This window comes from Anomaloglossus baeobatrachus, chromosome 1 (genome assembly GCF_048569485.1).
Source record: "Anomaloglossus baeobatrachus isolate aAnoBae1 chromosome 1, aAnoBae1.hap1, whole genome shotgun sequence".
In the NCBI taxonomy this organism is placed as follows: domain Eukaryota; kingdom Metazoa; phylum Chordata; class Amphibia; order Anura; family Aromobatidae; genus Anomaloglossus; species Anomaloglossus baeobatrachus.
The window spans coordinates 811,827,547-811,853,825 of NC_134353.1; the positions used below are offsets into that span (position 1 = coordinate 811,827,547).

Genomic DNA, 26,279 nt, shown 5'->3' on the forward strand with positions numbered 1-26,279 from the left:
ATCTCGCACAGACCATATATATTTCTATGACAAAGTGCACATCTTTTATTATAAGTATATACACAGGAGAATGCAGAAGGAAGTGTAGAGGAGAAGGTTTTAGCTATGAAATATATGGCGAGGCCGTCTTCTCCAGTGCGGTCTAGCAAGATTCACTTATTTACCATAGCAACAGTAATGATATGAGGAGGATAAAAACACAAGGGCTACAAAAAAGGGAATTGGTTTCTTCCGTGCGATGAAAGCAGAAAGCCCCCGAGAGACCATATGAGTCAGTCGCCAACCTATGCCTGTGCTACTGATGCTGTGAAAATGGCTCTGCTTCATCCCGAGTGCAAGGAAAACCTGTCACTTTAATTGCCTTCTCCCTGCACACCCAAGAAGACAAACAGAGGACGAGCTTCCGGCACAACATTCCCAAGAACGATCCTAATGCCATTGATTTTCTGTTTCTTCCATGCAGGCAACACAATGTTTTAGGCAAATGCCAGACTTGTGGGAAAATTAATTTTTACAAAGCCTGAAGGAAAACATAGACAAGTGGAAATTCACTGTTATCTTTTTCTTTTTAAGGCTAAAGCCAAGAAAAGCTAATGTTTGACACTGGAATACAGTCACTTTTTATCACTATTTGTGTGACGCCCGTGACTCTATCAGAGTGTCACAGGGAACTGCACCCCTGTCTCGTTCCTGCAGCGGCACACATCGCTGTGTGTGAGGCCGCAGGAGCGAGGAACATCTCCAACCTGCGTCCCGGCCGGCTATGCGGAAGGAAGGAGGTGGGCGGGATGTTTACGTCTCGCTTATCTCCGCCCCTCCGCTTCTATTGGCCGCCTGCCGTGTGACGTCGCTATGACGCCGCACGACCCGCCCCCTTAGGAAGGAGGCGGTTCGCCGGCCAGAGCGACGTCGCAGAGCAGGTGAGTGCATGTGAAGCTGCTGGAGCGATAATGTTCGCTACGGCAGCTATCACCATATCGCAGCTGCGACGGAGGCGGGGACTATCGCGCTCGGCATCGCAGCATCGGCTTGCGATGTTGTAGTATGCAAAGGGCCCCTTAGTTTTGGAGAACGGTCGGCACCGGAAAGTCCAGTAACCGGACCGGTACTGAGCACGGCGGGGTACAGGACCCTAGATCAGGGAGTAGCTTCACGCAACCTGATAATTCACCTGTGGAGGATAGTCTCTTTATGAACTTTCCCTAAGAGCTCAGAGATCGAAGGCACCAACACAACTAGGGGGAAAGGGCTTTCCAGCTTATGCGGCCCACTGAAATCCCAAGTGTCAGCCATCGAGAGCACAGCTCCACTATTTCAACATAGGGAGTGGGACACTGACAGCTTCAGGCCGAAGGGTCACTTAGGAACATCTACACAATTGTGCGTGGAGGCAGGCTCCGGACCACTAAGCAGAACTAGAGGGTACGGAAACCCGGATGAGGTCCCCCGAGAAGCAGCGGTACCCAGAGACTTGGTTTACTTCTGTGTCAGAGTATGCTTAATAATTACACCTACAGCCACACAGCCTGAGTGAGTACTCTGCATCCCCTGGGTCCTGCCTGCCTGCATAGCCTGCACAACGCTATCCGCGACCTTTCTCCAGAGTCCCGGGGTCTCCCCTACCCATTGAGGGATCACCACCTGACTGCCCCACTCCATCTCCCCCGAGTACTCCCCTTACCGCGAACCACGGGTGGCGTCACGAACTATCCCTTGTAAATAATTCCCCCTTTTTACATTTGAAGTGGCCGCAAGCCCCGGATCCTGAGACCCTCGAGCCACGGCAACCCCGGATCCGAGCAGTTTGTCTGCACCAGAGGCGGCACATTTGTACAGAAGCCTTCTACGTGAAGAGCACATGCCAGCTCAAGGTGCCCGAATCGTGGGAGCAGACGAGACGGAGATACAGGAGTCATGAAGAATAATGGCTCCCACAAAGATTGACATTAATTCAAGGATATTTCTGTTCAGACTGTAGTTTATAGTGAGATGCCAGATAATACAGCCACTAAAAATGCTTTAAGAGAAAAGAAAAACAAAAAATGTAGACAAAAACAGCACTGATTCCATCCATAAAAATCATAGAAGGTAAAATCAACAAAGTGGCACAGAGCATGGCTAAAAGTGAATGAGGCAACGTGTTTCTGACCATTGTGGTCATTCGTCAATACCTAATGATCACAATGGTCAGAAACACTCCTAGCCATGCTCTGTACCGCTGTGTTGATTTTAACTCTGGATTTTTTTAAATCAATTATTTAATAGATTCTATGAATTTTATGGACGAGATCAATACTGGGTTTTTTTCTACCATTTTTGTTACTTGGGAGTTTTTGTGACTGTCCTCTATACAGGTGAACTGATCTTTTCCCTTTCTTGTTTGAATAAGAAATAAACACCGTATTAGGGTATCTGGAGTGGAAAGCTGCCACAATGAGTGGCTCCCCTGATTAGAGACTTATTTGACAATGTTTTACATGGGACACACCACATCTCACTATCCTTATATAAAACTAGAAGGTGGCCAGATTCTAACGCATCGGGTATTCTAGAATTTATTGTGTAGTTAATGTATGATTTTTGTTTGTTATATATATAGATGTTGTTGTGTGTAGTTGCCAAGTGTTTGTGTAGGGCGCTGTAAATGTTCTGGGTGTTGTCTGAGTGTGGGCGGGTGAGAGCGGTGTTTTTTGTGTGTTGCGTTGTTTGTGGAGCACTGTCTGTCTGCAGCGTTGTGTGTGTGTGGTGCTGTGTGTGTTGCACGGTTTGTGTGGGTGCGTGTGTGTGTTTTGGGGGGAGGTATGTTTTGTGCAGTGTGTGTGTTGGAGGAGTAGTCCTGGAGGGAGAGGAGTATAATAGGAGGAGTAGTCCTGGGGGGAGAGGAGTATAATAGGAGGAGTAGTCCTGGGGGGAGAGGAGGATAATAGGAGGAGTAGTCCTGGGGAGAGAGGGGTACAATAGGAGTAGTCCTGGGGGGAGAGGAGGATAATAGAAGGAGTAGTCCTGGGGGAGAGGAGTATAATAGGAGGAGTAGTCCTGGAGGTGAGGAGTATAATAGGAAGAGTAGTCCTGGGGGGAGAGGAGTATAATAGGAGGAGTAGTCCTGGGGAGAGAGGAGTATAATAGGAGGAGTAGTCCTGGGGGGAGAGGAGGATAATAGGAGGAGTAGTCCTGGTAGGAGAGGAGGATAATAGGAGGAGTAGTCCTGGGGGACAGAGTATAATAGGAGGAGTAGTCCGGGGGGGAGAGAAGGATAATAGGAGGAGGGGTATAATAGGAGTAGTCCTGGGGAGAGAGGGGTATAATAGGAGTAGTCCTGGGGAGAGAAGGGTATAATAGGAGGAGTACTCCTGGGGAGAGAGGAGTATAATAGGAGGAGTAGTCCTGGGGGACAGAGTATAATAGGAGGAGTAGTCCTGGGGGGAGAGGAGGATAATAGGAGGAGTAGTCCTGGGAGGAGAGGAGGATAATAGGAGGAGTAGTCCTGGGGAGAGAGGAGTATAATAGGAGGAGTAGTCCTGGGGGGAGAGGAGTATAATAGGAGGAGTAGTGCTGGGGGGGAGAGGAGGATAATAGGAGGAGTAGTCTTGGGGGGAGAGGAGTGTAATAGGAGGAGTAGTCCTGGGGAGAGAGGAGTATAATAGGAGTAGTAGTCCTGGGGAGACAGGTGTATAATAGGAGGAGTAGTCCTGCGGAGAGAGGAGTATAATAGGAGGAGTAGTCCTGGAGGTGAGGAGTATGATAGGAGGAGTAGTCCTGGGGGGGAGAGGAGGATAATAGGAGGAGTAGTCTTGGGGGGGAGAGGAGGATAATAGGAGGAGTAGTCTTGGGGGAAGAGGAGTGTAATAGGAGGAGTAGTCCTGGGGAGAGAGGAGTATAATAGGAGTAGTAGTCCTGGAGGTGAGGAGTATGATAGGAGGAGTAGTCCTGGGGGGAGAGGAGGCTACTAGGAGGAGTAGCCCTGGGGAGAGAGTTGTATAATAGGAGTAGTCCTGGGGAGAGAGGAGTATAATAGGAGGAGTAGTCCTCGAGGTGAGGAGTATAATAGGAGTAGTAGTCCTGGGGGGAGAGGAGGATATTAGGAGTTGTCGTCCTGGGGAGAGAGGAGTATAATAGAAGGAGTAGCCCTGGTGAAAGAAAAGTATAATAGGAGTAGTAGTCCTGGGGGGAGAGGAGTATAATAGGAGGAATAGTCCTGGGGGGAGAGGAGGATAATAGGAGGAGTAGTCCTGGGGGGAGGAGTCTAATAGGAGGAGTAGCCCTGGGGGGTGTGGAGGATAAAAGGAGGAGTAGTCCTGGGGGGAGGTGTATAGGTGCCCAATGTGTGCGGGGGGCGTGGCCAAGCGGCAAAGTGTGCGGGGGGCTTGGCCGAGCGGGCAAAGTGTGCGGAGGGTGTGGCCGAGCGGGCAAAGTGTGCGGGGGGCGTGGACGAGCGGGCACAGTGTGTGGGGGCGTGGCCGAGCGGGCACAGTGTGCGGGGGGCGTGGCCGAGCAGGCACAGTGTGCAGGGGGCGTGGCCGAGAGAGCACAGTGTGCGGGGGCGTGGCCGAGCGGGCACAGTGTGCGGGGGGCGTGGCTGAGCAAATACAGTATACGGGGGTTGTGGCCGAGCGGGCACAGTGTGCGGGGGGCATGGCAGAACGGCCAATACGTGCGGGGGGGCGTTGCCGAGCGGCCAATGCGTATGGGAGGCGTGGCCGAGCGAGCAATGCGTGCAAGGGGCGTGGCTGGGCCAAGCGGCCAATGCGTGTGGGGGGCGTTGCCGGGTCGAGCCGAGCGGCCAATGCGACGGTTGTCACTGTAATGACGTCATTTTGGAGCAAGACAGACAGACAGAAGAAGGCAATTATATACGGTATATATATAGATGAGCCATTCCAGTGGACCAGTTTCTGTGGTTAAAACAGATCTAAAGTCCAAGATTAGAAGCTTCGTAAAAGATTTTAAGAGACAGCACACATCCAGAAAACAATAAGAAATGTGAGAGAAATTGGTGTCAAGAGATTCACTCTTTGCGAGTAAAACACGAGAAAACTGTACAAATCAGTTTCCACATCTTATTACCACATTCAAATTGACACTTGTTAGAGGTCACACACTTTGAGAGACCTCTTGACAAAACATTGTATACCTCCTTCCCAGGGCCACCCATTTGGGAGTAAGGGGTGCTTCACACACAGCGAGCTCACTGCCGAGATCGCTGCTGAGTCTCGCTTTTTGTGACGCAGCAGTGACCTCATTAGCGATCTCGCTGTGTGTGACACTGAGCAGCGATCTGGCCCCTGCTGCGAGATCGCTGCTCGTTACACACAGCCCTGGTTCGTTTTCTTCAAAGGCGCTCTCCCACTGTGACACACAGATCGCTGTGTGTGACAGCGAGAGAGCGACAAATGAAGCGAGCAGGGAGCAGGAGCCGGCGTCTGACAGCTGAGGTAAGCTTGTAACCAAGATAAACATCGGGTAACCAAGGTGGTTACCCGATATTTACCTTAGTTACCAGCCTCTGCAGCTCTCACGCTGCCTGTGCTGCCGGCTCCGGCTCTCTGCACATGTAGCTGCTGTACACATCGGGTTAATTAACCCGATGTGTACAGCAGCTAGGAGAGCAAGGAGCCAGCGCTCAGTGTGCGCGGCTCCCTGCTCCCTGCACACACAGCTAAGCGGTGTGCGCTGGTAACTAATGTAAACATCGGGTAACCATACCCGATGTTTACCTTAGTTACCAGTCTCCGCAGCTTCCAGACGGCGGCTCCGTGCAAGCGCAGCGTCGCTTGCACGTCGCTGCTGGCTGGGGGCTGTTCACTGGTCGCTGGTGAGATCTGCCTGTTTGACAGCTCACCAGCGACCATGTAGCGATGCAGCAGCGATCCTGACCAGGTCAGATCGCTGGTCGGATCGCTGCTGCATCGCTAAGTGTGAAGGTACCCTAAGGGAGCCAGGTAGGGCTCTTACTGAAGCGGGGATTATGCCACTTAACAATATCTTGAACGTGCTACCACTTTTTTCAGCTCATGTAGTATGATACCTGTCTGTGTAAATTGATTTATATTGGGATGACCACCAAACAACCGAGGGTGAGAATATTAAAAAACGCCAGGCACATAAGAGCGGCATCAAAGCAGAAAGATGTGGGTAAACTAAAGACAATCTCAAGATACTATAAAGAAATTCATGAGTATAAGCCATAGAGCAGGGATCGCCAATTGGTGGCTTGAGAGCCACATGTGGCTCACAGGCCCATGATGTCTCACAGTCTCACAGCTGTCTTCCAGCTTGGTGCAATAGCACCAGGTCTAACGAACGCCATGAATAGTATGCCTCCAGGTGGTGACTTTTGTGAGTAGGCCCAAATAGAAGAGCAGATCTGGATGTGTATATACATATAAATTATATAAGTACTAAGCTGGACATAGGATGATACTGCCAGATAAAGGGGGTGCTTGAAGCTGGATCCGATAGTGTGGTGGGAGTGCATGATGCAAAAATACCTAATGAGGTTAAGATGGGAACCCCTAGATGCAAGTAAACTGCCTTGGTGATTTCGGTGGGGAAGCTTTAGTTGCCACGTGCTCGCTGCCTGGGAGTAATCCTAGACTCTGATCTCTCTTTCAAGCCACACATCCAAGCCCTATTCACCTCCTGCCACCTCCAAAAATTTTTCCCGGATCCATACATTCCTTTCCCAAGAAGCTGCAAAGACCCTAGTACATGCCCTTATTATTTCACGCCTGGATTATTGCAACCTCCTGCTCTGTGGCCTCCCTTCTAACAGTCTTGCACCCCTACAATCTATTCTAAACTGTGCTCCCCGGCTAATCCACCTGTCCCCCCGCTACTCCCCGACCACTCCTCTCTGCCAATCCCTTCACTGGCTTCCCATTGCCCAACGACTACAGTTCAAAACCCTAACCATGACCTACAAAGCCATCCACAACCTGTCTCTTCCCTACATCTCTGACTTCGTCTCCCGGTACCTACTGACACGGAACCTTCGATCCTCACAAGATTCCCTTCTCTAGTCCCCTCTCATCTCTTCTTCCCACCATCGCATCCAAGATTTCTCCTGTGCCTCCCCCATACTCTGGAATGCTCTGTCTCAACACATCAGACTCTCGCCTACCTCGACAAGCTTCAAAAGGAACCTGAAGACCCACCTCTTCCGATAAGCCTACAATCTGACGTAACCCTCAGTCTGATACAGCGCCGCACAATCAGTTCTACCCTAACCTACTGTATCCTCACCTATCCCTTGTAGACTGTGAGCCCTTGCTGGCAGGGACCTCTACCCTCCTGTACCTGTCTATGCCTTGTATTGTTTATGATTATTGTACTTGTCCCTATTATGTATAGTAAAGTGCAATGGAATTGATGGCGCTATAATAATAAATAATAATAATAATTATACTGATAACAGGGGCTCTGGATGTCGCTACTGTGGGAGAAAAACTAGTTGTCACAATTCGGAGGGGCTCAAGATTTGTCTTACGACCCTTTCTCAAAGCTGAATGTGGCTCTTGAGGTAAGAAAGGTTGGGAATCACTGCTATAGAGTCTGAAGGTAAGAGGCAATGATATTTTGGTACTTGGCTTAAGTGGGGGTAGTGTAATTTATGTTTCAAGCTCATATTGTGGTCTACGCCAAGCATTATGTTTGGGTTTCCATCAAAATGTCTGACAGAGCAATTCACTTGAATGAAGACGATGGAGTCACCGGGACACTGTATGGCTTCCATCCTGGCAGTATTCGTCTTTTTCAGATATGTACAAAAATGTTGTTTATGTTTTGTACATTCTTGAAGATCTATAATAAGTTGTGATCACCAGAAAATTGAAGACTATAAAACACACATTTACCTGCACTCAGGTATGAGGAACATATTGTATTACAAATATGCAAATGGCCATTGTTTGCTTACATAGTTTTCTGACTATTACGATTCTTCAGTTTTCTCTTGCTGGTCTAGGTCTATGTCTGTCTGCTACTGGACATATGCTGGACGTATGGCAAAAATCACCCAAATCTATTTAATCAAAATCTGGATTTTGTTCTATTACATACATCTAAACCTTTCCACAATGGAGCTGCTATGAATAGACATATGTTTCTTTCGTGACCGTTGCCTTCTTGAGCGCAGCACAATTTTATGCAAAGTGTAGCCCATATGGGAATAAATCAAAGACATTCCAGGCTGATCCAATTTAATCCCTAATTAGCTGCCTCTCTGCGTCATTTGGAAATTCGCTCCAGTCACGTTTAGAACAATAGACCATGAATAAAAGCCTCATGATGTAAATAATAAAATTTTTGGGCTCTTGAATATTCAGCTGCCCATCAACATTAGATTTTTGCTGAATACATCAATATCTAGCAATTTAGAAAATAAAATTAAAATTTAAAAAAATCCATCCTGAAGTTTGATGCATCTACTGAGAAAGCTAGGTAACCATCCATCCACCACCATTCCACAGCTGATCTCATCACTGACGGTTATACATCTGACCGCCATTGCTGCTATGTGAAAGAGACCAGGAGGCATTGTCCCAGATTCATAGACGTTCCCTTATGTTTCTGTTAATCAACTCTCCGTGTCAAATGTAAAAGTAAAGATAAGAAACTTTGTTATATGTCTTATTAGAAAAAACGCTGAGAAAAAAAGGTGAGCAAGCAGTGTGTGTGCAGTGCCCTCCAGGAGGTCATCGGAGTTCCCAATGAACTCTGATGAACCCGTGAAGTCACCATCGTGACACTTGTCTGCGGAGGGCAGATCAAAGTACTGTAATGCGCAAGTGTGAGGAAAGGTTAAAGACAGCCCACGCAAGCGCACTACAATACGTAGTGCGTAGGACACGTCATTCACACGGGCCTCAAACGAAGGAGGACAGTGATTGCCGCAGAGATGAGGCGCTGGACTGAAAAGCAGCAACACTTATCGGACCAGACTGTCCCAGTACGTTAGTATTAGAAAAGTGTTTTTACGTTCTACACAGCGGCCTAGGCTCTTATATACAGCATTCTGAAATACTGTATATAAGAGCTCACTGGTGATGGCCGCAGCTTATAGTCGCCAAATCTGGATACAGGTTTCCTTTAACAGTTCACAAATAATTGCTACTTTGTGTTGGTATATCACATAAAATCCCGATAAGATACATTTAAGTTTGTGGATGTAATGTGACAAAATGTGAAAACGTTCACAGGCTATGAATACTATTTAAGGCACTCTTTATGATATCTGCGCTTTCCTTGCTCTATCCATATACTGTATGTGTGTGTGTATACAGTATATGTACAATTTGTACATGTATTTTTTATAGCTATTGTCTGTGACTGTCCAGTACCAAGGAAATGTGGCTAGGATATTTATTTTATGAGGTTATGAGGTGGTAAGATTTTCAAAGCTCCTCAATACTGTACTGTAATTTGTCCTTGGAACATGACACATATATATTTCAAAAGTAAAGAGATTGTTTTACTGTCATATTTTAAATGAAATGCGAAGATTAAGACTATAACTTGCCCAATATAAGTATTAGATGTCCTGCCCTGACCAGTGAAAAGACATCTGGCTGCTAGAATATCTCCAGGACGAACGTCAATTGGATCTTCTACTGGGTAAAATGCCTAAATAAAAAAAATAAAAGATAAATAATTCTGAAGCATGAATGTCTATTTGCAGGAAGTCAGTTAAAGGCATCAAAATGCAGCTTTTACCCGGACACGTCCTCCATAGTGTGCGCGTACAATAAAACAGCTGCACTGGAATGTATTACTTTCTGAACTGCAAATTCATAGCACTGTACACATGACAATATGATGAATATATATCAGGAGAAATTTGAAAGGAAGATAATGAATATATCCTTATGTTTTTGGTGAGTGGGAGGAAACCTACAACCCATAGGAACCACACATAGTCTAGAGAAGTACGTACAAGACCCACCTGGTCTTCTTACAAAGTCAGTGCAAAGGTATCAACCCCTAACCCCATCAACCCTAAACCCCATTTCACTAATACCAACTCTTCAAACTTTCTTTTCATAGAAATCACATCCAACATTTTTACCTGTGGTAGTGGCGAACACTGAATACAATCGTAGATATCGCAGTACATGCCTCCCTAACTTCAGATTACAGAAAGTAGTAGCCCGAGAATGCTTCCAGTGCTGTGCTGATGCATAATACTAGATGTCAGAACAGACTAGTATAGCTGAAGCTGGGGATGTTTCTTCACCATTGTCTACCCGCACATCTGGCACTGCAGTACCACAGAATTCCTGAATTGCCTAGGTAAATACCGTATTTTCTGTTTTGTAAGACGAGGGTGCATCTTACAAACTGAATAAACAGCCGGGGTACAAGAAATAAAACTTAACTTTTAATATATTCCTTAAAAGAAGCCGGAGATCCCAACCTCAATTAAAATGTTATCTAAAAAAGCCAGAATCACACACAGTTCCCCTCAGCATGTAGGAGGAGTTCAAACGGCCAGAAGGTCACTTCTATAACAATCTGGTAGACTGACCACTGTATATCTGTAAAAACAGGGCAGCTACCAACAGGATATGGACCACCTCAGTACCACTGGGTCACAATAAATCACTGTTTTTAAATATGGAAAAAGTGGAATGGTCTCACCCAGAAACGATCCATCCACCTTTTACCCTAAAAGGAGAACGGGGATACCAGGACCTCATTTCCTAACAAGGAGACCATATGCTCAGTCCATGAAAGGACCATTGGGACGCCCTGAGTGCTATGAGGATCCTTTAGGTTAAAAGGTGGATGGATCGTTTCTGGGTGAGACCATTCCACTTTTTCCATATATAAAAACAGTGATTTATTGTGACCCAGTGGTACTGAGGTGGTCCATATCCTGTTGGTAGCTGCCCTGTTTTTACAGATATACAGTGGTCAGTCTACCAGATTGTTATCAACTAAGAAGTGACCTTCTGGCCGTTTGAACTCCTCCTACATGCTGAGGGGAACTGTGTGTGGTTCTGGCTTTTTTAGATAACATTTTAATTGAGGTTGGGATCTCCGGCTTCTTTTAAGGAATATATTAAAAGTTAAGTTTTATTTCATGTACCCCGGCTGTTTATTCTGATTGATGTGGTACCTTACCAGTGGCTAATTCTATGCATCTTACAAACTGCATATGGCTTACTGGGCCGGCAGTGGTGGCGCAGGGTCGGCGATACGGAGGGCTCGGAGGGGTGTCACTGCAGTGGAGCAGCTCAGGAGCTCTAACTCAGGAAATTCGGCGATACTGTGGGCTTGTGGGGTGTCACAGCAGCGGGCACCATTGATCTGCCGGTGAGCTCGGAGGAGGGGGTGCGTAGCGACACTGCGGGCTCGTGGGGTGTCGCAGCGACAGGTGCCATTGATCTGCGGGCTACTTTGAATCGCCGGTGGTTGACGCGATGGACTTCAATAAAATGGCCACGGAAGCCAATTTGCACATGTGCCGCCTCCGTGGCCATTTTCATGAAGTCCATCGCATCAACGGCTGGCAATTCAATGGAGCCTGCAGTCCGCTGGCAGATCAATGGCGCTCACTGCACGACAACCCACAAGCCTGCAGTATAGCTGACCCTCCGCTGCTGCAAACTGACCCGCTTGAGCCGCGACATCCCCTCCTCCGAACCCTCCGGCAGATCAATGGCGCCTGCCGCCAAGACACCCCACGAGCCCGTAGTATCGCCGAAACTCCGGACACTGACCCTCTTGAGCTGCCACATCCCCTCCTCTGAGCCCTCTGCATCTCCGACCCTCCTGATCCATGACACCCCATCCTCCAAGCTAGAAGCATCGCCTACCCTGCCTCCTGTGACCTTCCTCAGCTGCTCCACCAACGCCACTTCCCACTGGTGAGCTAATATAAAAGGCACTAAGATTATAAGATGGACCCTTATTTTAAGAGTGATAATTATTTTTTCCTATTTTCCTCCTTCAAATTTGGGCTGCGTCTTATAATCCGGTGCGTCTTATAAAACAAAAAATATGGTATAAATTTCATTTGCATTTTTATGTATGTAGAAATATATTCAATTTGCAAGATACAACGTAAATGTAACCTGAAGTTAAGTCTAGCCTAGTGGGCAAATGCCTTATGAGCAAGCAAAAAGAAGTCGTCTGTTAGCAGAGTATGTTTGAGAAGATACCTGTGGCAGCTGTGGGCTCTGTCTTCCAATCAAAGACCACTTGCCGTTCCTGATTCTGTACCCACTTACAACTTGACCTAGAAGTTTAACAACATAATGTAGAAGTTATGTATAAGTATTTAAAAAGTGCAACTAATTGATGTAAATTTCCCAGCTAGGAACACTCACCCAACTGATGTGTATGGACTCTGTAGGCAAATGGGTGCATGGTTGGTTTTTCATACGCACAGGCGATATCTGAATACACAGCTAAAATCAATATAAACAGATGTCAATATGTGCAAATATATACATTTTAATGTAGATGCAATAAAGGCTATAGGCAGCTTTAGAGACTTTTTTTATGTACGGTAAATGCTTGTAATTTTGGCTAAAAATATTATTGCCATTGAATGTCAAAAATCTTTCCTTGTTTGTTTTGCATAGTCTTGGTGTTGTACTGGTACTGGCTGCAGAATGAATTAGCTCAGTGAGGATGCTCTATCCCGAGAGATTGTAACCCATTTATCAGTCTTTTCCAGAGCTCCCCTCAGTTAATTTAAGACCACATCAAAGTTCAGCTCAACTTTTATATGGTCTGTGGTCACAAATCATGTGCGAAGAGTTTATAAAAAAAAAAAACAAACAAAAAAAAAAACACAGAAAAAAGTATTACAAATTTAGTCAGAGCAACCTTCACAGGAAAACAGTTGGAAAAGAAACAGCTCGTAGAAGCCAAATGGTGCAAAATGTTTAATGAAACCTAAATGCAAAGACATTTTTAGCCAAAAATATGCGCAGTCAAATGAAAAAAAAAATTGCATTTAATTTTTTTCACAGATCTTTATATCCTCTCTTTTTATATATATATATATATATATATATATATATATATATATATATCTTATATGTATTCTGTGGCTGAACTCTTCAATGCATTGATAAATTATTCATACGATAATGCATCCCCTACTGTACGTTACTGGGTAATAAAAAGTCATAAGGGGATTGAAATTATATTAAGACAAAGGTCTACAGCCCAAGAAACATCATTTTACGTAATCGCCATTACGTATAGCATAGAGATTGGCAAATGTATAAAAATATTAGTAATAAATTTGCAAAATGTAGAAAAGAGAAAATTCACACTGGAATAATAAAAGCAGCTATCTATATTCCATTGAAAACATCTCCTTTGGTCCCAGACAGGTACATTGTAATATAATACATTATTAAGATTTAAGACAATTTTATAACATTTCAAGAAATAAAGCTTGCTTGTGATGTAATTTTAATTTTTTTGCATTTTACAGGGACACAATTCAGCACCTGAAATTGAAAGACGCTGTGACTCACTATCCTGCTCTGTAACCTGATAATAGGCTCGCCGCTTTCTATTTACAAAGTCAAGGACATACGAATTTTAGAACAATGTATAGCAAGGGAACAAGTGAAATTCTTTCAGAGTAAGGGGTACTTCTCACATAGCGAGATCGCTCCTCAGTCGTAGGTTTTGTGACGTACCAGTGACCTCATCAGCGATCTCGCTGTGTGTGACACTAAGCAGCGACCTGGCCCCTGCTGTGAGATCGCTGATCGTTACACACTGTTCTGGTTCAGTTTTTGGTCGTCGGGCTACCGTAGGGCAGCACGCATTGGTGTGTTTGACACCTTACCCAACGACCTCGTTCGCGACTCACGTAGGCGTGCATCTTCATTGTTTTCCGCGCCCTCTCTGTTCTGATTGGTGATTGCTACTGCGTTCGGATTGGCCGCTTCCATCCTCTGTTCTGGCTTGTAGATCGCAGTACATTTCAGAGGGCTGAATTCACTTGTCCCGGACCGTGTGTACCATCAGATCGTAATACAGTCCATTCTGCATCGGGACTGTAGGATGGTTAAGGATGGAAAAGGATGGAAGCGCTATTATGTTGCCTTCTCCAAAGGCAAGGCTGCCCAGTCACAATGCAGTCACGACCACCAATCGGAGCAGAGGGGACGCGGAAAAGGCAATGTAGATGCACACCTATGTTACTAATCAAGATTTGAATCATGCTATGTGACAGGGTCCCAGTGACCACCGTATCGTTGCTGCGTCGTTGGGAAGATCTGACTGTTTGACAGCTCACTAGTGACCCTGTAGTGTACCAGTGATCCTGACCAGGTCGTATCGTGGTTGGAATTGCTAGTACGTCGTTTAGTGAGACGGTACCCTAAGAATATAGAAAGTATATCTCCAAAAGCCTTTTCCAGCTGGGGTGGAAAATAAAATCACACATTGTGCCACCATGTCATATAATTTAAAATGGTAAAATACAGTGGCATGTAAAGTTTGGGAACCCCTGGTGAAAATTACTGTTATTGTGAACAGTTAAGTAAGCTGAAGATGAAAGAGGCATAACGTTCAAGATGACACATTTTAAGTTCTCTCTCTAATATAAGTATACAATGGAACCTTGTTTTAAGAGTAACTTGCAAGACAAGCAAAAAGCTTTTTACAAATGTGTAACTTGGTTTAAGAGCAATGCTTTGCAAGAAGAGCAAATACTCACCGTGCACACTTCCAGTTCTATCCTTTCACCACGCTTTGACCCGCTCTGGAGGTAACTTTCTCTACATATGTACTGTATACAGTATACCATTGTACAGCACAGTATATACTATATAGCATGTCTATCAATTTGCATTTGTGGATACAGTAATGTACTTTCTTTCTGCTAACCAGTACAGCACATTGCTTATACTGTACCTCTCACACACCAACAATTTTATTGTAAGCTAAAGTGCTGTTTAATTCGCTTTATATTTTCCTTACTATACCGTACAGTACTTTGTATTAGTGTACTGTAATCATTTTATATGAATACAGGACATTATATTGTATTACTGGAATAAGTTTGTATAAATACAGTAAATATTTTTAAGTTGTGGAACGAATTGTCTGTGTTTCAATTATTTCCTTTGGGAAAATATGCTTTGATATAAGAGTAACTCGTTTAAGGAGCACACTCCCGGAACCAATTATGCTCGTAATCCAAGGTTCCACTGTATTATATACATATACACACGCACAAACACACACATGTATGTATGTACGTACGTACGTATATATATATATATATATATATTACACACATATACACAGTTAGGTCCAGAAATATTTGGACAGTGACACAATTTTCGCGAGTTGGGCTCTGCATGCCACCACATTGGATTTGAAATGAAATCTCTACAACAGAATTCAAGTGCAGATTGTAACGTTTAATTTGAAGGTTTGAACAAAAATATCTGATAGAAATTGTAGGAATTGTACACATTTCTTTACAAACACTCCACATTTTAGGAGGTCAAAAGTAATTGGACAAATAAACCAAACCCAAACAAAATATTTTTATTTTCAATATTTTGTTGCGAATCCTTTGGAGGCAATCACTGCCTTAAGTCTGGAACCCATGGACATCACCAAACGCTGGGTTTCCTCCTTCTTAATGCTTTGCCAGGCCTTTACAGCCGCAGCCTTCAGGTCTTGCTTGTTTGTGGGTCTTTCCGTCTTAAGTCTGGATTTGAGCAAGTGAAATGCATGCTCAATTGGGTTAAGATCTGGTGATTGACTTGGCCATTGCAGAATGTTCCACTTTTTTGCACTCATGAACTCCTTGGTAGCTTTGGCTGTATGCTTGGGGTCATTGTCCATCTGTACTATGAAGCGCCGTCCGATCAACTTTGCGGCATTTGGCTGAATCTGGGCTGAAAGTATATCCCGGTACACTTCAGAATTCATCCGGCTACTCTTGTCTGCTGTTATGTCATCAATAAACTCAAGTGACCCAGTGCCATTGAAAGCCATGCATGCCCATGCCATCACGTTGCCTCCACCATGTTTTACAGAGGATGTGGTGTGCCTTGGATCATGTGCCGTTCCCTTTCTTCTCCAAACTTTTTTCTTCCCATCATTCTGGTACAGGTTGATCTTTGTCTCATCTGTTCATAGAATACTTTTCCAGAACTGAGCTGGCTTCAGGAGGTGTTTTTCAGCAAATTTAACTCTGGCCTGTCTATTTTTGGAATTGATGAATGGTTTGCATCTAGATGTGAACCCTTTGTATTTACTTTCATGGAGTCTTCTCTTTACTGTTGACTTAGAGACAGATACACCTACTTCACTGAGAGTGTTCTGGACTGCTGATGTTGTGAACGGGTTCTTCTTCACCAAAGAAAGTATGCGGCGATCATCCACCACTGTTGTCATCCGTGGACGCCCAGGCCTTTTTGAGTTCCCAAGCTCACCAGTCAATTCCTTTTTTCTCAGAATGTACCCGACTGTTGATTTTGCTACTCCAAGCATGTCTGCTATCTCTCTGATGGATTTTTTCTTTTTTTCAGCCTCAGGATGTTCTGCTTCACCTCAATTGAGAGTTCCTTAGACTGCATGTTGTCTGGTCACAGCAACAGCTTCCAAATGCAAAACCACACACCTGTAATCAACCCCAGACCTTTTAACTACTTCATTGATTACAGGTTAACGAGGGAGACGCCTTCAGAGTTAATTGCAGCCCTTAGAGTCCCTTGTCCAATTACTTTTGGTCCCTTGAAAAAGAGGAGGCTATGCATTACAGAGCCATGATTCCTAAACCCTTTCTCCAATTTGGATGTGAAAACTCTCATATTGCAGCTGGGAGTGTGCACTTTCAGCCCATATTATATATATAATTGTATTTCTGAACATGTTTTTGTAAACAGCTAAAAATAACAAAACTTGTGTCACTGTCCAAATATTTCTGGACCTAACTGTATATATACATATATATATATATATACATATATATATATATACTAGAAGGTGGCCCGATTCTACGCATCGGGTTTCTAGAATTTATGTATTGTGTAGTTCATGTATGATTTTTGTTATATATATATATATATATATATATATATATATATATATATATATAGATGTTGTTGTGTGTAGTTACCAAGTGTTTGTGTAGGGCGCTGTACATGTTCTGAGTGTCGCGGGGAGTGAGAGCGGTGTTGTATGTGTGTTGCGTGTGTTGCGTTGTTTGTGGAGCGCTGTGTGTCTGTAGCGTTGTGTGTGTGTGTGTGTTGTGCGGTTTGTGTGGGTGTGGTGTGTTTTGGGGGGAGGTATGTTTTGAGCAATGTGTGTGTTGTGTAGTATGTGCATATATTTGTGTGTGCAGCGTTGTCTGTGTGTGTGGGTGTCTGTGTAGGGCGTTGTTTGTGATTCCTAGTGTGTGTGTGTTGTGCAGTGCGCGTGTGTGTGTGTGTTGGGGGGAGGTGTGCACCTCCCATCGTGCTCCATCCCCCATGCTGCGCACCCCCCATCGTGCTGCATCCCCCATGCTGCGCACTCCCAAACGTGCTCCATCCGCCATGCTGCGCACTCCCAAACGTGGTCCATCCCCCATGCTGCGCACTCCCAAACGTGCTCCATCCGCCATGCTGCGCACTCCCCATCGTGCTCTATCCGCCATGCTGCACACTCCCAAACGTGCTCCATCCGCCATGCTGCGCACCCCCTATCATGCTCCATCCGCCATGCTGCGCACTCCTAAACGTGCTCCACCCGCCATGCTGCGCACTCCCAAACGTGCTCCATCCGCCATGCTGCGCACTCCCAAACGTGCTCCATCCGCCATGCTGCGCACTCCCAAACGTGGTCCATCCGCCATGCTGCGCACTCCCCATCGTGCTCTATCCGCCATGCTGCACACTCCCAAACGTGCTCCATCCGCCATGCTGCGCACCCCCTATCATGCTCCATCCGCCATGCTGCGCACTCCTAAACGTGCTCCACCCGCCATGCTGCGCACTCCCAAACGTGCTCCATCCGCCATGCTGCGCACTCCCAAACGTGCTCCATCCGCCATGCTGCGCACTCCCAAACGTGGTCCATCCGCCATGCTGCGCACTCCCAAACGTGCTCCATCCGCCATGCTGCGCACTCCCAAACGTGCTCCATCCGCCATACTGCGCACTCCCCATCGTGCACCATCCGGCATGCTGCGCACTCCCAAACGTGCTCCATCCGCCATGCTGCGCACTCCCAAACGTGCTCCATCCGCCATGCTGCGCACTCCCAAACGTGCTCCATCCGCCATGCTGCGCACTCCCAAACGTGCTCCATCCGCCATGCTGCGCACTCCCAAACGTGCTCCATCCGCCATGCTGCGCACTCCCAAACGTGCTCCATCCGCCATGCTGCGCACTCCCAAACGTGCTCCATCCGCCATGCTGCGCACTCCCAAACGTGCTCCATCCGCCATACTGCGCACTCCCAAACGTGCTCCATCCGCCATACTGCGCACTCCCCATCGTGCACCATCCGGCATGCTGCGCACTCCCAAACGTGCTCCATCCGTCATGCTGCGCACTCCCAAACGTGCTCCATCCGTCATGCTGCGCACTCCCAAACGTGCTCCATCCGCCATGCTGCACACTCCCAAACGTGCTCCATCCGCCATGCTGCGCACCCCCCATCATGCTCCATCCGCTTGGGAGTGCGCAGCATGCCGGATGGTGCACGATGGGGAGTGCGCAGTATGGCGGATGGAGCACGTTTGGGAGTGCGCAGTATGGCGGATGGAGCACGTTTGGGAGTGCGCAGCATGGCGGATGGACCACGTTTGGGAGTACGCAGCATGGCGGATGGACCACGTTTGGGAGTGCGCAGCATGGCGGATGGACCACGTTTGGGAGTGCGCAGCATGGGGGATGCAGCACGATGGGGAGTGCGCAGTATGGCGGATGGCGCATGTTTGCTCAGCCTCTCTCCTTCCAGCCTCCCTCAGCATCAGCCTCCCCCTCCCAGCCTTCCCCAAGATCAGCCTCTCTGCTCCCAGCCTCCTCCAGCACGCCGTGCTCCTCTGCCGACACTCACCCACACCCGATCGCATCCACTCACCCACACAACCGATCGCATCCACTCACCCACACAACCGATCGCATCCACTCACACACACAACCGATCGCATCCACTCACACCCACCCGATCGCATCCACTCACACACACCCGATCGCATACACTCACACACACAGACACTGACGATATTGCACATACGCGCTGATACTCACAACATCCGGGGATATCACATGCTTCTGGCCATGTGATCCTCCCTCAGGTCCTGGAAGCTCACAGCACAATATCGCCGCCGAGAAGCAAGCGATATCCCAGGATGTTGTGAGTATTTGGATGCGATGTGATGTGTGAGGTGTGTGTGAGTGTGATCTGATTTGTGTGTGCTGTTATGTGTGTGTGTGTGTGTGTGCTGTTATGTTATGTATGTTCCGCAGCTGCAGGACCTTGATGTGTGGATGCGATGTGATGTATGTGTGAGGTGTGTGTGAGAGTGAGTGTGAGCCGGTGTACACTGGTAACTATGATACACATCGGGTAACTAAGGGACCTTAGTTACCCGATGTGTATAATGGTTACCAGCTTTCACGGCCTCCGTTAAGATCCCAGCATCGCAAGGTTATGTGTGGCGCTGCTGGGATCCTGACGGAGCCGGTGTAGAAGCAAGCGATATCCCAGCATGTTGTGATGTGTGGATGTGATGTGTGAGGTGTGTGTGAGGTGTGTGTGAGAGTGAGTGTGATTTGATGTGTGTGTACTCACCTGGGAATCGGAGCCCCGTGTCAGTTGGGCCACAGCGAGCGTGCATTGCGTGAGGGGGGCGGGGCCTGCAGAGAGCCGGGGCGAGAGGCCAATCCGTGTGGGGGGGCGGGGCCATGGCGAGCCCAGCGGCCAATCAGCTTTGTGTCAACGTAAGGACACAATTTCGGAGCATGACAGACAGACAGACAGACAGAATAAGGCAATTATATATATAGATATATATATATACATACACACACACAGAGTGTGTGTGTGTGTGTGTGTGTGTGTGTGTGTGTGTGTGTGTGTGTATGTATGTATATATATATATATATATATCTATAAAAAACATACATACATATACATATACATATATATATATATATATATATATATATATATATATATATATATATATATATATATTTTTATATATATATATATATATATATATATATATATATATATATATATATATGTATATTCATTCATCTTTTACATTCTGAAATAAGAAAAAAAGGAAATGCTAAATTTTGAGCACCTTGCGTGGTTAGTTCAGTACGTAGTAGCAACCCCTTTGGCAAGTATCACATCTTGGAAACACTTTATGTAGCCAGGCTACAGTTTTTCAATTCCTGTTTGAGGGATTTTCATCTATCCTTCTATTGGAAACAAGTCTTCCAGTTCTGTGAGATTCCTAGGTCATCTTGCATGCATTGCTGTTTTGAGGTCTAGCTACAGATTTTCAATTATGTTCAGATCAGGGGACTGTGAGGGACATTGTAAAACCTTCAGCTTGCACATTTTGAGGTAGTCTATTGTGAAATTCTGACATGTATTTAGGATCATTATACATTTGTAGAAGCCATCCTCTTTTCAACTACAGTTTTTTACAGATGTTGTTATGTTTGCATCAAGAATTTGTTTAAATTTCATTGAATCCATTCTTTCCTCTACCAGTGATATGTTGCCCGTGCCATTAGCTGCAACAAATCCCCTTCTCTACACCTTTGTTCATTGTGGCCAAACAGTTTCGAAAATGTATCAGGCTTGTTTAGATGTTCTTTTGCATCCTTCTGACACTGAATTTCATGGTGAGGATGCGGGAGAGGTTTTATTCTGATGACTTTCATGAAGGCCAAATTTATGCAGGTGTCTCTGAACAGTAAAACAATGTATCACACAATTTCAGAGTCTGCTAAATCTTCCTGAAGGTCTTTTGCAGTCAAGGGGGGGTTCTGATTTGCCTCTATAGCAATCCTCTGAGCAGCTCTCATAGAAATTTTGTTTGGTCTTCCAGACCTCATCTTGACCTCCACTATTCCCATTCTTACTTTCCTTTCGAGAATAGGGCAATTTGAAAACGCTTTTCTATCTTTTTATAGCCTTCTATTGCTTTGTAGGCATCCACCAGTTTTATTTTCAGAGTGCTAGGCAGCAGCTTAGAAGAACCTATGGCTGCTGTTTTTTTGCACAAGGCTAGAGGAGCCTGGGTCTTTGTAAAACTGTGAAATTTGCATCACCTGGCCTTTCCAAACGATGATAGTGAACACACCATAACCCAAATTTCCTTTTGTATCGGCCCATTTTCCATTTTGTAATTTTTAAAATGTAAAATATGAAAATATATATATTTTTGCCTAAAATATAATGGAAATTCATCATCTTTAACTTTATGCCTTTTAGAGATCATTTAAATCTTCAACTCGCTTAACTTTTCACAATAACACTAGTTTTGACTAGGGGTGCCCAAACCTTTGCATGCAACTGTATGTCCTGATTACATGTACTGTGTGGCGGGATTAATGTATACGGAAGTGTTAGCACCAGGTGTTAGTGTCCATAATCCATTCTCAGTTGACACAATTCAAGATTAAAAGGGTTTTTCTTCCTTAGACAATACCTGAACTATGAGGTTATGTTTATGCTAAACCCACAGTGATCTGGTGTAATCCGTGGCGGAATCCAGCAGCAGGTATTAATTGTAATTTCCTTACAGCCCTATCACAAGGATAAGTCAAGTATTAAACAGATCTCATTGCAATGAAGGTCAGGCAATACAGACTCGTGCGGTCCTCCAGCGTAGGAGACGCTCAGTGCAGATGCTCTTCCCTCTGGCTAATAGATTAAGGCTACCTTTTCTGCTAAGTCTAAATTCCACAAAAAGTGTATTTAAGCATGGTTTTACCAAATGAGAAAACCATTTTACTTGTAGCTACAGACCCAAGAGGGAGATAAAAAAAGGGAAAAGTGTCTTATAACAATTTTAACTACATCCTGACAACTGTTTAGTCAGTGCCTAACAGAAGATAGTCAGGGTTTTTGGATGAGCATCTTCTCCAGAAGACATGAAGATTAGAGTTAAGCTGGTGTCACACATAACGACAACGACGTCGCTGCAACGTCACCATATTCTGTGACGTAGCAGCGACCATAGATGATCGTTCGTAAGCTGTCAAACATGTTATAAAAAGCAGCGACGGAGCAGCGATCATAGCGACATCGACGGTCGTTGTGTGGTTTCAGACGTAGCGTAGCGTCGCTGCTGCGGTGTCAAACACAAGGATTATCAGCTTATCAGCATGGCGCAGCGGGATAGCAGCGATCAAAAAATGACCTGGAGCATTCAGGAGCGAGCAAAGATTTCGCAGCAGGGGTCTGATCGTTGTTATGTGTCACACATAGCGACGTCGCTGTTGAGGTCGCTGCAACGTCACAGAATATGGTGACGTTGCAGCGACGTCGTTGTCGTTATGTGTGACACCAGCTTTAATCTGTTCTTTTCTTGGTGTATAGTATGAATAGGTTTTTTAAATAATACAGCTTTTTATAATTTTATTTTTATACTAATCTTAAAATTAAAGGCAATCTGTCAGCAGGATTTCACCGCTCAAACTATTATATGTGCACGTATTTATTTCAAGGTAAGTCCAGCAATACCTTTATATGTTCATTCTCTGTCACTCCAGATCTATTTCCCACTCAGTCAAGCCTCTATGCTATGTGACTTCAGGCAAAGGAGAAGTCAGTCAAACAGGAGGAGGCGGCGCTGTGTGGTAAATAGAGCTGGAGTGACAGAGGCTTCAGATCTACAAACAGTTTGTCAGCCTCATTTGTATACCAATTCAAACACTGATTTCTCAGTAACAGAGGAATGGACTGACCATATAAAGATATTATTGAGCTGGTCTTTGAAAGAGCTACATGCACATATAGAGTCATGGCTGAAAGTGTTGGCACCCTTGAAATTGTTTAACCTTTGTCTGGCTGAATAGGTACAATTGTAACTATTTCCTTTTTAAATTGCAATAATTTTTTTTTTTTTCGAAAAGCTGTAGAGGGCTGAAATTTCGTGACATCTCAGCAGTTTTGGTCCAGAATATATTGGCCAAATTTCAATAAAATATCTCCACCCCCTTCCAAGATAAGGGGTCGAGAAATTTTGGCAAAATTATGCAGCCTGACAAAGGTTAATAAAATGAAGTATTCCTCTCAGAAAATTACTGCAATTACATATGTTTTGTTATACATCTGTTTATTTCCTTTGTGTGTATTAGAACAACTCAAAAAAACAGACAAATTGGATAGAATTTCACACAAAAATGGGATGGACAAATTTGCTGGCACCATCAACTTAATATTTGGTTAAATAACAGCAATCAATTGCTCCCTATAACCATCAACAAGCTTTTTACACCCTCTCAGCTAGAATTTTGGACCACTCTTCTTTTGTAAACTGCTCCAGGTCTCTAGGATTTGAAGGGCACCTTCTCCCAACAGCAATTTTAAGATTTCTTCACAGGTGTTCAATGGGATTTAGATCTGGACCCATTACTGGCCACTTCAGAACTCTCCAGCGCTTTGTTTCTATCTATGTCTGGGGGCTTCTTGAAGTATGTTTGGGGTCATTGTCCTTTTAGAAGACCCCTGACCTAGGACGCAAACCCAGCTTTCTGACACTGGGCACTATATTGCGACCTAAAAACCTTTGGCAATCTGCAGATTTCATGATACCTTGCACGCAGAGTCAAGACACCAAGTGCCAGAGGCAGCAAAACAACCCCAAAATATTGTTGGCCTCATTTTGTTTTCGGTAAACAGTAGAATGATGTGCTTTATTAAAAAGCTCTATTTTGGTTTCATTTGTTCACAAGACCCTTTCTCAAAAGGATTTTGGCTTACTTACATACATTTTGGCAAACTGCAGTCTATCTTCTGTATGTCTCTGTGTCAGCAGTCGGGTCCTAATTCAGTCTCCAACAGCAATTCATTTCAGTCGTCAACAGATAGTTTGCGCTGACATTGATGCACCCTGAGCCTTCAGGACAGCTTGAATTTCTTTGGAACTTGATTGGGACTGCTTATCAACCATTCGGACTATCTTGTGTGGCAATCTTTCATTAATTTTTTTCTGCTGTCCACGTCCAGGGAGATTAGGTATAATGCCGTGGGTTGTCAACTTCTTGATTATGTTGCACACCGTAGACATAGGAACATCAAGATCTCTGGAGTTGGACTTGTGGCCTTGAGATTATTCATATTTTCCAATTTTGATTCTCAAGTCCTCAGACAGTTCTCTTCTGCTCTTTCTGTTCTCCATACTTAGTATGGCACAAACAGACAAACAATGCAAAGATTGAGTCATCTTCCCCCTCTTATCTGGTATCAGTTGTGATTTTCATATTGCCCACACCTGTTATTGCCACAACTGTGTTTGAACGAGCATCACATGCTTGAAACATTGAAACAAAGTTGTTTACCCCTATTTGTGGACAGATGCCAATAATTTTGTTAGTCCTAATTTGGGATTTCATGTGAAATTATGCCCAATTTGCCTTTTATTCTCTGCTTTTTTTTATGTTGTTCCAGTACACACAAATGATATAAATATGTGTATAACAAAATATATGTAATTGCAATAATTTTCTGGGGAAAAAAAACATTAATTTTCTAAAAGAATTTCAAGGGTGCCAACACTTTCGGTCATGACTGTAAATAGTTTGGAGTGGGGGTGAAATCCTGCTGAGACTCCCTTTAATATGGCTATACATAGTGGCATACATAAAAATCTAAGAGACCCAATAGCTAAAGTCTGAATTGTGGCCCCCCATAAGTCTCTGGCTGCCAATAAACAATCCACTGGGTTCACGCAATCAAATTTGAGATTCTCAGAGGGTGCCTCACCATTTAACCCCTTCACGACCATGGACGGATCTTTCCGTCATGGATCGTGTCCCGGTAAGCCCCGCCCCCTGTCGCGGGCAGGCGGCGTGGATCGGCACACATATCAGCTGTTTTCAACAGTTGACATGTGTGCCTACATGTTCCGAGTGGAATCGCATTCCACCCGGAACATTAACCCCTTAGATCTCACTGCCAAAGTCTGGCAGCGAGATCTATATGCGCGCGGCCATGTTTTTTACTTACCGCCGCCCCCTCCGGACGTCACGTGAGTGATCACGTGACGTTCGGTGGTTGCCATCGTAGCACAGGGTCATGTGATGACGCCTGCTGCTATGAAGTTTCACTTTCATTCTTCCTCGGCACGGAGCAGAGGAAGAAAGAAAGTGACTATTTCTGCTGTTTACAGCGGTATAGCTGTGATCAGCAGATAGCGATCAGCAATCGGATTGCTGATCGCTATAGCCCCCTAGGGGGACTAGTAAAATAAAATAAAAAAAGTTTTAAAAAATTTAAAAAAAAACAAAAAACCTAAAAGTTCAAATCACCCCCCTTTACCCCCATTGAAAATTAAAGGGTTAAAAAATAAATAAATATACACATATTTGGTATTGCCGCGTTCAGAAATGCCCGATCTATCAAAATATAAAATCAATTAATCTGATTGGTAAACGGCGTAGTGGCAAAAAAATTCCAAACGCCAAAATTACGTTTTTTGGTCGCCGCAAGTTTTACGCAAAATGCAATAACAGGCGATCAAAACGTAGCATCTGCGCAAAAATGCTACCATTAGAAACATCAGCTCGAGACGCAAAAAATAAGCCGTCACTGAGCCATAGATCCCAAAAAATAAGAACGCTACGTGTTTCGGAAAATGGCGCAAAACGTGCGCCACTTTTATTGGACAAACTTGTGAATTTTTTTTAACCCCTTAGATACAAGTAAATCTATACATGTTTGGTGTCTACAAACTCGCACCGACCTCAGGCATCATACCTACAAATCAGTTTTACCATATAGTGAACACCGTTAATAAAACATCCCAAAAACTATTGTGCCATCACACTTTTTTTGCAATTTTTCCACACTTGGAATTTTTTTGCTGCTTTCCAGTACACCATATGGTAAAACTTATGGTTTCATTTAAAAGTACAACTTGTCCCGCAAAAACCAAGCCCTCATATGGCAAGATTGACGGAAAAATAAAAAAGTTACGGCTCTCGGAAGAAGGGGAGCAAAAAACAAAAACGCAAAAACGGAAAGTGCCCCGGGGCTGAAGGGGTTAACTGCTAACCACTTCAAAGCCATGGTGGCTATTCAACATGAGAGATATATTATAGCCA

The 26,279-nt window shown here is 44.9% G+C and overlaps 1 protein-coding gene across 5 annotated transcripts in view; it reads right to left on the minus strand.

The window, feature by feature from the left end:
* The window catches only part of PAM (peptidylglycine alpha-amidating monooxygenase), a 280,372-nt gene that overhangs the window by 83,953 nt on the left and 170,140 nt on the right, over positions 1-26,279 (minus strand). For all 5 annotated transcript variants that reach the window (XM_075325058.1, XM_075325057.1, XM_075325056.1 and 2 more), the window contains exons 10-12: positions 12,330-12,410; positions 12,162-12,238; positions 9,518-9,621 (exon numbers count right to left, since the gene is read on the minus strand). In XM_075325058.1, the coding sequence (XP_075181173.1) occupies positions 9,518-9,621; positions 12,162-12,238; positions 12,330-12,410 (262 nt within the window). The remainder of the gene's footprint in view (positions 1-9,517; positions 9,622-12,161; positions 12,239-12,329; positions 12,411-26,279) is intronic.